The sequence below is a fragment of the Physeter macrocephalus genome, unplaced genomic scaffold (assembly GCF_002837175.3).
Source record: "Physeter macrocephalus isolate SW-GA unplaced genomic scaffold, ASM283717v5 random_272, whole genome shotgun sequence".
NCBI classification, from domain to species: domain Eukaryota; kingdom Metazoa; phylum Chordata; class Mammalia; order Artiodactyla; family Physeteridae; genus Physeter; species Physeter macrocephalus.
The window spans coordinates 28939-40888 of NW_021145645.1; the positions used below are offsets into that span (position 1 = coordinate 28939).

General features: G+C 54.3%; 1 protein-coding gene across 1 annotated transcript; it reads right to left on the reverse strand.

Moving 5' to 3' along the window:
- Positions 1 to 2143: 2143 nt before the first annotated feature.
- Positions 2144 to 6113, reverse strand: VPS37D (VPS37D subunit of ESCRT-I). The gene is made up of 4 exons (XM_024122337.1): positions 5872 to 6113; positions 4375 to 4546; positions 3820 to 3902; positions 2144 to 3207 (listed from the first exon to the last, which is right to left on the reverse strand). The coding sequence occupies exons 1-4, from the start codon at positions 6007 to 6009 to the stop codon at positions 2845 to 2847; spliced, it is 756 nt and encodes a 251-aa protein (XP_023978105.1). The 5' UTR covers positions 6010 to 6113; the 3' UTR covers positions 2144 to 2844.
- Between the last annotated feature and the right edge of the window lie 5837 nt (positions 6114 to 11950).

The following is an 11950-nucleotide window of genomic DNA, read 5'->3' on the forward strand; positions in this document are numbered from 1 at the left end:
AGTTGTGGTTCGCGGGCTGTAGAGCGCAGGCTCAGCAGTTGTGGCGCACGGGCTTAGTTGCTCTGCAGCATGTGGGATCTTCCAGGACCAGGGCTCGAACCTGTGTCCCCTGCATTGACGGGTGGATTCTTAACCACTGAGCCACGAGAGAAGCCCTTTGGGTAATTTTTTGGTTTGGGTTTGTAAAAGCACTGGTGGCCTGCAGTAGGTAGGACCTTTCTCATGGGCCCCTTGAGGGTCTACCTCAAGTTTATTCTCTCTCACAGAGGATTATAGCCAGGAGCATTCCCTGGGACCCCAGACCTGGAAATAGAAAGTTCCAGAAGTGATCTGGCAGGAGAGCCCAGACTGCCTGGAACTTTCCAGAATATACCATGTACCTTCAAGCAGAGGGGTTAATCAAGTTTATTAACCATCCAACTCTAAGCCTTTCCCATGTCCCAGAACTAGGCCCATTCCACTCTGGTGGTATCTCTACCCACCTGTCTCAGGTCTTTGGTGTTTTTCATGCTGGAGCTGAATACAGAGGGGCCTCACTCCCTGCGTGCTCTAAAACTGAGTCTGAGATCTTGAGGAAGGTGAGGGGTGTGGAAGGCCTTTTGAAGGACCCCATCTGGTTCTCACGGTAATACTTTTCTCCCTTCCCAGTCCCTCCCTTGCCTGGGTCATTCCTTCCTCTTCTTCTTACCTGCCCTGGGGAGGGGAGGCTGAACCAGACTGTGGACATTAGCCTCTGCCTTGTAGAGGCCGCTTCCCAATTCACTAGTGGAGGGAGGCTCAGGCATGACCACCATTAGCCCTTCTTCCTTTTGGTTACAAACGAAAAACTCCCTAGAAGCATGGACCAGAAGTGGGAGGCCAGGCCAAGAGGGGCCCGGCTTGCCCCAGGCTGTGTGGAGAATGTGGGAGGGCTTCTGGGGCTGTTCAGTCTTCTGTCATCTCAGGCGGGCACCTGGTGTCCTCTCCAGCGTTCCTTGTCTCCAGCACTTCAAGTGCTAGCAGTGAGGAACAGGAGAACCAAGGCCACTGTGGGATGAAGCTTCTCAAGTGTGCACTATCGGTGCTTTGCCCCTGCTGGGGGTGAATCTGACTGGACTTGAGGGGCCTTCAAAAGCTCAGATGGGCCAGTCCCTCTAACTATTGCCTATATTTCTTAAGAGCTCATCAAGCAGTCACTCAGGTGCTGCTCACTCATCTTTAGGGATGGGGACCAACCTACCAGCAGTAGCAACCGTGAATCAGGAGCCTCATACTGAGCCAATCTGGCTCCCAGTGGTTTCCAGCCATTGGTCTTGACCCTAACGTCTCGCTCTGTGTGAAGCACTCCTTTAGAGACTCAAAGTTTAGAGACTCAAAGGCTAGCCATCACATACTGTACATAAAACAGATCCCTCAACTGTTCCGTAGGGGACTTAGCCCCAGGCCTCTTTCTCATTGTACTCCAAAGGTGCTGTTTTGGGGTTCCCTTAGAGTTTAAAACTTCAGTAAAAAGTAAAGCCAAACCAGCACTTGCCTCATTCTAGATGGTTATAGCCCCGCTAACATGGACCAAGATCACATTAGCTTCTACAGCACTCTGACTGTCCCCTCTTACTTGCAGGACCTTCTGTGACTTCCTGCCAAACTTCATCTCATTAGACTTGACCTAAGCTGATCCAAGACATATTCCCACTCTCCCATCTTCTTGTCCCACAGTCCTCAGCCAAGCTGGCCACCTAATGTTTCCCCGAGCTGAAGACAGGTAGCTTCGGCCCTGTAGAGCCCTCTCCATCACTCAGTGGGGGTGGTCATTTGGCAGGCCAGAGAAGGAGCAGGTACCATCCTGATTGGGCTTACAGGCCACCCAGGAAAAGAAGGTGCATACAGGGGAGGCAGTTGGAGAACTGTGATGAAGCAGAGTGTGCTTCTGGCCAGAAGTGCTGGGAAGTTTAAGAGTTAGGGAAGACTCCCATGGGTTGGTAATCAGAAAAGGCTTCATGGAAGAGGCAGAAGCAGTGCTGGAGCTGAAGGACAGCTGGGCTTTGGATGGGCAGAGAGGAAAGGAGGGCATCTCAAGAGTAGGAAGCACAGGAGCTGCGATGTGGAGGCTGCAACAGCAGAGTGGCTGGATGAGGGAGCAGAGAGGAGTCAGGCAGCGTGGTCATCCTCATCATCACATTTATTGACGGCCCCTGGGAGGCGGGGCTGGGGACAGAACATACAAAGACAAGGACCTGCCCTCAAAAAGTTTCCATTCTAAGGAGACGGGGACAGAAAAATACAGGATGGTCTTTCCGGGGGAGGGCCCACTCTCACCTGGTGCAGGTCAGAAGCCCCTGGCCTACCTTGCCCCAGGGTCTGGAGCATGAGCGGGGCAGGTAGCAGCCCCATGGCCCTGCCCCACAGCTGGGGCCTGACCACCTGGCTCCTAGGTGGTGGACCCCAGGACTGGGGGAAAGGTAGGCTCAGGACATGATGGAAAACACTCCTGTCAGCCTTGGCATTGTGCGAGCCTAGTGGAGTGGCAGGGGGCGATAGGCCCCCTAGGCAGGGCCCTTGAAGGAAGTGGGCATCTTCCCAGGCCCCCATGAGTAAAGTTCTTTCACTGGGGCTGGCCCATCACCCGGGAGGCCCCAGCCGGGGAGAAAAAAAGGCAGAGTTTCCTCAGCGGCAGAGGCATAATACCCTGCCCACCCCACTCCCGGCCCTCTCTCTGGGCATCTTCCAGGTGACCCTCCTCCCCAGTTCAGCCTCCAGGGCCAGGGGGAGGGGCCTGCCCCTCCCCCCACCCCGGCAGTGGGGGAGGAGGAGGAGCCACGCATCAAGTTTGTCTGGGCCCCCCAGTGGGGAGCCATACCCTGGATCCTACCGGTGGGGGGGCTCTGGCTGCGAGGGCCGAGGGCTCAGCAGAGGGGCTGGGCCTAGAGGGCACCCGGGGGAGCCCTTCAGCGGGGGCACTGGGCGGGAGTCCAAGGGGGGCAGGCTCCGGGGCACTGCTGGTGGCCCCCGGGTGGCCCCAGTGGGCAGGACAGCGGCAGCGGGGAAGGATTTGGGGGGATCCGCAGCAGCAGTGGGGGCTGGCTGGCCAGACCGCTCCCGGCGCCGCAGCAGCTCCTGCAGCTTCTCCGCCTGGGTCCGCCTCAGGTGGGCCAGGGCACGGCCTCGTTGGAAGGCGGGCAGGAAAGCCTCCAGGCTCCGCTCCCCCAGCAGCAGCTGCTCCATCTGCTCCTGGGACAGGAGGGAAAGGGCAGTTTGGGAGGAACATGACCGAAGCCCGAGGGCTGGTCCTCGCTCCTCCCACCCTGAATCCCTCCCGATAGCGGCCACCCCACAGCTCGGGCATGGGGCACCTGAGTTCCAGCCTGGGCCTGCCACTTGCCGAGTGACTGAGGATGAAGGTCCTCTACTCTCAAGCCTTGATTTCCTTACTATCACCAGACCTGCTGGGCCAGGGATGAGGCGGGGTCAGAGATGGAGGCACACTTGAAGTAGACAGGTGTCTCTCATCAGGGCCAGGGCCCTCCGCCTCCACCTCTTCAACTCGCTGAGCACTGTGCTCCCAACCCAGCACTGAGACATCTGTCCCAGCTCCTCTGTAGACCCAGCCTAAGCTGCCCTGAGATGTTCACAGGACGTTGGGGGAAAAGTTACAGGTGGGGATGGTGGGCCTGTGTCCAGTGCGGACAGCAGTGCAGCGGGCACTCCTGGGAGCCAGGCACTCAGCAAAGGCTTCCTGGAAGGGGGGCTCTCAAGCCTGCAATGTAAGAATTGAGGGGAGGGGGATGATGATATGATGGGGCCCCCCTCCCGGTCCCCAGGCCCAGCTGCCCCTTCTCTCACCTCAGCCTCCTGCTCAGCTTCTTCCAGCTCAGCCTGCAGCCAGCCCAGCGCGCAGTGGGGGCTCCAGCGGTGCATGCTCTCTTCTGAGGGCCACAGAGGGACAGAGTGAATTAGCCCCTGGCCTCAGGGCCTGTCACCCAGGGCAGACAGACCAGAGCCCCAGGGCCCAGACCTGACTCTCACTGACCCTGTGCGTGAGTCTACGCTTCCCCTCCCCCTCTCTGGAGCCTCAGTTTCCTCATCTGCACAAAGCCCGCCGGATCCATTTATGCTCCTCCCCCTAGTCCTAGTGCGAAAGAGGGAGCAGGGGCTTTGTCTCCTAGAGCACCCCAAGCCCTTGGGTTTTGGGCCCCATTTTGGCCTCTCGAACCCAGCTCTACCCATCGACTGCTCACTTTCCCAACTCGGTAATTTTCCAGCAGTAGCACCCCTGAAACTTGCCCGGGGAATAGGTCTGCCCAAGTCCCAAACTTCAGAGCCTGGCACTTCCCAAGGCCACCCAGCCAGATGGCCAGCTGCCCCCCACCCCAGGCAGTTCTCCCGGCCGTCCCTCACCCAGTCGCTGCAGCTTGTCTGCACAGCTCTCGGCCACCTCCCGAAGCTCCTGGTACTTGATGGCCAGGGCAGCGCGGCCCATCTCCAGGCGGGGCCGCAGTGCCAGGTTCTCCTTGGCTAGAGCGTAGTTGGAGGCCAAGCATGCCTCGCGCTCCAGCTGCAGGCCCTGGAACTGCCGGCAGGGAAGAGCCCAGAGGCCCATTCAGGGAGTCTGCCCATGGCCACCTACTGCCACCCTGGGCGACAGTGCCCACGGGCCAAGCCGAAAGCACCCCAATCTCAGGATGGCGAGCCAACAGGTGGAGGGACGATAAGAGCCCAGACCCCGCTTTGCCTCAGTTTCGTCTTCCACAAAGTGAGCTAAAAACATCTCCCTTATAGGGTTGTTGTGAGACTTAAGTGAGGAAAACTACGAAGGCCTCTACAAATGTTAGTTAATTTTTAATTTTCAATTAATATGTCTGCTCAGGTCCCCGAGGAGTCCCCCTCCCTCCTCTGTCCCATTTTCCATGCATGGGCAGCTTCCCTCTCATTCCAGGCCTTTGTCTGTTTCCTCCTCAGGTGTTTGTGCCGAAAACACTCCCACCCCCTGCTCTTACTCTCCAGTGATGTCTTCACCCTGTCCCTGCACAGCACCCCCTCAAACCCCCCTCTCTTCCCTCGCACCCCCTCCTCTGCCCTCCAGTGGAATCCCCACACCCCAAGGAATACACACCCCCTTTTCCTCCCTGATCCCCTAGCACCTGCTCCCAGCTTTCCTTCTCTTGCAGAAAGCAGACCCCTTTCTTTCCTGGCCCTGGAGAACGCTATTTCCTTCTGTTACTAGGCGGGCCGAGCCTCCACTCCCTGCCCCTGGAGAACGCACTACCCTCCATCTGTCCCCTATAGGATGCACACGCCCCTCCTGCCTGCCTCCCTCCAATGTACACTTTCCCTTTCTGCCCCCCCCCCCCCCCCGCAGACAACCAGCCCGGGCCTATCTCCTGTGAAATATACAACTTTCTCTTATGGTGGCCTATGGAATACACGCCTCAGCTTTCAGTACCCCTCCCCACCGGAAGACACAAAGCCCCCTCTTACACCCCCAGACCACGGACGCCCTCCCAACGGCCCCCCCAGGTGTCACACAGGCCCCTAGTTCTCCCCATGGAAGGCGCCTCCCCTTTCTGGCCCTACGGAACGTGGGTGTGCGAGCCAGAGCCCCCACAGACAGCCGCCCCCCGCCCCCCGGAACACACCTCCCTGGAGCAGCCGCTGTAGGACACGCCTCGCGGCCATCCGGGGGGTGCACGGGCGCCTCCCTGGGTCTCCGGCGCTCCACCCGCCCCAGGCCAGCTCAGGGCGCCCCCGCCCCCGGGGGCGGCTCCGCCGGGCCCACTCGTACGTGCCAGGCTCCGGAGGCCCCTCGGCCCGGCCGCCGCGGCCCTTCGGTCGGTCGGCAGGTCCGGCAGGCCGCGGCCCGTCCCCCGCGCCCCCCGCCCGCGCCCCCCTCGCTACCTTCCTGCTGAGCCGCACGATCCGGTCCAGCTTGGGCTCATCCTGAAGCAGGTCCCGGAGCTGCCCGGTGCTGAGGATCCCAAAGCGCCCCGGGCTGCCGGGCTCCGGCCCCGCCCGCGCCGCCCGGGCCCGGTACATGCCGCCCGCCCGCGCCCCCAGCTCGGCTGCTGGCTCGGCCCGCTCGGCCCGCTCCGCCCCGGCTCCGCTCCGCTCCGGCTCCGGGATCTGGCTGGGGCTCTGGCTCCGGCAGCGCGCGCCGCTCCGCCGCCAGAGGGCGCCCCGCCCGCTCTTAAAGGGGCCGCGGCGTGGAGGCTGGGGGTGGGGCGGGGAGGGGGCAGGCCGCGCCTCTTCCCACCCCGGTCGAGCCGCGCCTTGCCGCGCCTCTAGCATCCGCAGATCGCCTGGCAACCCATCCTCCTAACGCCGTCCGGATGTCTAAGGCGCCTCTCCTTTCCTCTCCTCCCCGCCATCATTCACCACGCCCCCAGGCACGGACTCTCCCACCCCAGGCCTTTACAGTTTGCAAGGCTATTTCACATTTACCCCGTGAATTCGCACAATTTTATGAATTTGGCCGGGTGCCAGGAGCTCCTGCCTGCTGCTAACTTGGACAAGTCATTCACCTCCCCCAGCCTCAGTTTTCCCTTCCATAAAATAGGATGATGATAACACAATGTGAGGATTAGAGGTAGTGAATGTTGAGTCCCTTACCTGTAGTTAAATGAATACCTAATACGAGTTATTGTTATTTTAAAGATGAAGGAACAGATTCTCAGAGATGATGTCACCTCTCCAAAGTCACATTACAAGTCAACGACAGACAATCTCAGTTCTTCCTGTATGTGCAGTGTCCACGGAGCACACAATGCCTCCATGCTGGGCACTGGGCTGGGCCCTGTCGGGGCATTGTCTGTACCCTCTAAGAGCTCATGGATTAAGGCAGAGTCACATTCTCGCTCAGCTTACTTTAGTACAAGACAGAACGGTGGGTGTCATGGCTCGATGTCTTCCTTTGTGTGTCCCATGTGATGCCTGAGGATGTCATGTACCGTATCTTCACAACTAGGCTTGGCTAGTGCCATTGTCAGGAAACAGACACTCAGAGATTGTCACCTGTCTAAAATCAAACAGTAGTGAGTGAGCTTTTTCCACTTCACCACACTACTAAGAAAGCACCAAGGTGGCACCAGGGCAATCAGAAAGGCTCACCAGCAGAGGTGACATTTGAGCTGGGTTTTGAGGGATGAATAGGAGTTCTGAAGTTGAAGGAGAAAATAGTGAAACCAAGGAGAAGTCCATAAGCCAAGGCATAGAAGCTGAAAGTGCCCAACAAGGACTCTCCCAATCCAGCCAGACCACAGGGGGCGTGGTGGAGATGTCTGAGAGACAAAACTGATGGAGTGGGGCAGGACAGACTTGCTGATAGACTGTGAAGGCAACACTTCTTCCACATTTTTATGGCAACTGAAATTTGGTTTTCCTTTTCAAGACTCAGCTGGAACATCACCACCTCCAGGAAGCCCTCTTTACCTCCCCAGACTGCATTGTGTGCCCCACAGTCCCTGATGTCCCTCCACCACGGTCCTGGGTATTATCAAGAGCTCTTCCACACTTCCCGGTTTTCTGGCTATGATCTCCCTGGTTCTGGTCTGCGTCCTCCAGACCCACTGTTTCCACTAAGCTTCCAAGGGTCTCCTAGACACTCCCCCTGTCTGGCCCTCCTTTGGCTGGGCAACAGGCAGTCTTCACTCTAAGAGGCCCTGGTGAGATCTGATGGGAGCTCCTGCCTTGGCTTGTCCCCTCTTCGTCACCAATCCCCCTTTGTTCAGCCCAGTGGGCCCCCTATGGAATCCCACAACAACGGCCCCTGTGAACCTTCCCCACACTCCTCAGACCTCCTACACCCACTCCTGCCCCCTCAGTAGGTGACTCCACTGCCCATCACATGGGAGAGCTTCTGCCACTTCCTGCCCCACCTCTTTGGATCTTCTCTGCACCTGCCCCAGTGCCCTTTCTTCTCTCCTTCCTCCAGGAGGAGGAGCCTCCCCTCATTCCAAAGCCAGCCCAGGTACCCTTGCTATGGGTCTCACCTTCACCTACCCCCTGCAGGATGCCTCCCCCACTGTGGTAGTTATGTCTCTTTCTTTCTCTGTCTCTTTCACCTTTAATTTCTGCCTTTAGACTGATACCTCCCTTTCACCACCCCCACCCAATATTTTGAAAGTACCCTGTTATGAACGGAGTACTTCCCCCCAAAACTGATATGTCAAAGCCCTAACCCCCAATGTAATGATATTTGGACGTGGGGCCTTTGGGAGGTAATTAGGTTTAGATGAGGTCATGAGGATGGGGCCTGATGATGGGATTAGTGCCCTTATAAGAAGAGGAAAAGAGACCAAAGTTCTTTCTCTCTCCACCAGTGTGAGGTCACAGCTAGAAGGCCACTGTCTGCAAACCAGGAAGAGAGTTCTCACCAGAAGCCAAATCTGCTGGCACCTTGATCTTGGGCTTTCCAGCCTCCAGAATTATGAGAAATAGGTATCTTTTGTTTCAGCCACCCAGTGTGTGGTATTTTGTTATGGCAGTCCAAGCCTACTAACATACCATCTAGACTCTGTACTCCCTGCATCCATTTCCTCATACCCACCCCCCCCCCCTTATTCCTTGACTCAGTCTGACTTCACCCCACCACCACCACCACTTCAAGGGCATTGCACTAGCCAAGGTCATGGGCTGCTTCTTACTGCCCTTCTTTTTCACATTCAACGCCATTGACCATCATCTCTTTCTTGACCACATAGCAGTCAGAGTCCAGACATTTCACAGATGTCAAGTTGGCAAAAATTAAAAAGTCAGATAATATCAAGTGTTGGTGAGGATGGGAAGTGACAGGAATACTTTTGTACTGCTATTGGGAGAGAGAATCAATTCACTTTGGAGGGCAGTTTGACAAACTCGTAATTCAAAGTTGTTCGTATCACACTACCCAGCTGTTCCCCTCTGCAGTGGACAGAATAATAGACCCCAAAGGTGTCCACATCCTAATCCCTGGAACCTGTGAACATGTTACCTTCCATGGTGAAAGGAACTTTGCAGATGTGATTAAATCAAGGATCTCAAGATGGAGAGATTATCCTGTATCATCCAGGTGGGGCCAGTGTAATCACAAGGGTCCTTATAAGGGGGAGGCAGGAGGGTCAGAATCAGAGAAGGATGTGTGACAGTAAAATCGGAGGATCAGAGTGAGAGAGAAATGTGAAGACACTACGTTGCTGGCTTTGAAGATGGAGGAAGAAGCCATGAGCAGGCAGCCTCTAGAAACCGGAAAAGGCAAGGAAATTGATTCTCCTTTGGAGACTCTAGAGAGAGTGTGCCCCTGCCAATACCTTAATTTCAGCCCGGTGAAACCCATTTCAGACTCCTGACATCCAGAAATGTAAGATAATAAATCTGTGTTGTTTTAAGGCACTATTTTGGTAATTTGTTACAGCAGCGATAGGAAACTAACACAAACTCCTAGGAATTTTCGCTGTCTTGGACTAGGAGACAAGAATGGGAATGTTTGCAGTGGCTCTACTTGTAATGATGAAAAACTGGAAGCAACCCAAATGTCCAATACAGTGGAACACTTCATACTACACAGCAGCAGAAATGGGCAAATTACAGCTACACATGTCAACTTGGCTGAATCTCACAAACAATACAGTGAAAAAAGGCAGCCTCAGAAGACTACATTCAGTATAATACTGTTTATGTAAAGTTTAGAAACATACAGAACCGTACTTTATATTATTGCTTGGAGATACGTACAAAGTAAAAGTACAGGAACAATAAATACCAAATTCAGCAGTGTGGGCTGTCTGGCAGAAGAGGGATGGAATCGGGGAGGAGACAGAGGGGACTTCAATGGCATTAAGAGATAGTCCAGTTTCTTAGGCTGAGTGAGAGTACGCAGGTGTGCACTGTATTATTCTTTCTATTAATACTTTGGGGTAAGCCTGAAAACTTCTATATAAAATTAATAATTTTTAGGGTCTATTTTTAGACCTTAGCTTTGAAGTCAGACAGACCTGGGTCCCATTCTGACCTCTGCCACTTCCTATGTGACCAAGAGCAAAGTCCTTAATTTCCTGAATCTCAATTATATCATCTGTAAAACGGGTAGTTGAAGGATTAGGTGACTTGATATGTGTCTACCACAATGCCTGGCACTTAGTCGGTTCTCCGAAAAGAGCAACTGCAATGGGTTCCTCTTTCTAGAAATGATCCATTGGATTTAATTTATGGGGTACCTACTATCTTTGAGGGGCTGACTGGAGAAGGGGAACACTTCATCTTCATGGTTCTGCTCCCTGATTCAGTCTTTATTTATTTATTTATTATTATTATTTTTTTGGTGGTACGCAGGCCTCTCACTGTTGTGGCCTCTCCCGCTGCAGCGCACAGGCTCTGGACGCACAGGCTCAGCGGCCACGGCTCACGGGCCCAGCCACTCCGCGGCATGTGGGATCCTCCCAGACCGGGGCACGAACCCGCGTCCCCTGCATCGGCAGGCGGACTCTCAACCACTGCGCCACCAGGGAAGCCCCAGTCTTTTTTGAAAAAAAAATAAATAAATTTATTTATTTTTGGCTACGTTGGGTCTTCGTTGCTGCGCGTGGGCTTTCTCTAGTTGCGGAGAGTGGGGGCTACTCTTCCTTGCGGTGCGCGGGCTTCTCATTGTGGTGGCTTCTCTTGTTGCAGAGCGTGGGCTCTAGGCTTGTGGGCTTCAGTAGTTGTGGCGTGAGGGCTCAGTCGTTGTGGCTTGCGGGCTCTAGAGCGCAGTCTCAGTAGTTGTGGCGCATGGGCTTAGTTGCTCCACGGCATGTGGGGTCTTCCAAGATCAGAGCTTGAACCCGTGTCCCCTGCATTGGCAGGCGGATTCTTAACCACTGCGCCACCATGGAAACCTGATTCAGTCTTTAAATTCATTATTCGCTAAGGATTCAATCACCACCCCCTCAAAAAAAAAAGCAGCTTTATTGAGATACACACCATACAATTCAACAATTTAAATTGTACAATTCAATGGTTTTTGGTATATTCACAGAGTTGTGGATCTATTGGCACAATTTTAGAACATTTTCATTGCCCCCAAAAAGCAGCTCTGTGCCCATTAGCAGTGGCTCCCCATTTCCCCCAGATCCCACCCCAACCACCAGTCCCAGGCAACTAACCTACTTTCTGTCTCTATAGATTTGCCTGTTCTGGACATTTCATACTACTGGAATCCTATAATATGTGGTCTTTTGTGACTGGCTTCTTTCATTTAATATAATTTTTTAAAATACATTTATTTATTTATTTATTTTTGGCTGCTTTGGGTCTTCGTTGCTGTGCGTGGGCTTTCTCTAGTTGCGTTGAGCGGGGGCTACTCTTCATTGCAGTGCGTGGGCTTCTCACTGCAGTGGCTTCTCTTGTTGTGGAGCACAGGCTCTAGTCACGCGGGCTTCAGCAGTTGTAGCACGCAGGCTCAGTAGTTGTGGTGTGTGGGCTCAGTAGTTGTGGCTCATGGGCTCTAGAGCGCAGGCTCAGTAGTTGTGGTGCATGGGCTTAGTTGCTCCTTGGCATGTGGGATCTTCCTGGACCAGGGCTCGAACCAGTGTCCCCTGCATTGGCAGGCGGATTCTTAACCACTGCGCAACCAGGGAAGTCCTAATATAATGTTTTTAAGATTCATTTATGTTGTAGAATTTATTAGTAATGATTCCTTTTGATTTTTTTTTGTGGTACATATGTGACATAAAATTTCCCATTTTAAAGTATACAGTTCTGTGACATTGTCCATTACCCTTGTTCTGCAACCATCACCATGATCCATCTCCAGAACTTTTTTATTTTCCCAAACTGAAACTCTATGTCCATTAAATACTCCCTCCCCATTCCCCCCTCACCCCAGCCCCTGACACCCACCATTCTACTTTCTTTTTTTTTTTAATAAATTTATTTATTTATTATTTATTTGTGGCTGTGTTGGGTCTTCATTGCTGCACGCCGGCTTTCTCTAGTTGTGGCGAGCGGGGGCTACTCTTGGTTGCAG

Excerpts from the sequence above, each read along its gene's own strand:
- VPS37D (XM_024122337.1), bottom strand. The coding sequence starts at position 6,009 with ATGTACCGGGCCCGGGCGGCGCGGGCGGGGCCGGAGCCCGGCAGCCCG. Across the intron at positions 3,903-4,374 it reads AGACAAGCTGCAGCGACTGG|AAGAGAGCATGCACCGCTGG; the intron begins GTGAGGGACGGC and ends TGTGGCCCTCAG. Across the intron at positions 3,208-3,819 it reads AAGCTGAGCAGGAGGCTGAG|GAGCAGATGGAGCAGCTGCT; the intron begins GTGAGAGAAGGG and ends CTCCTGTCCCAG.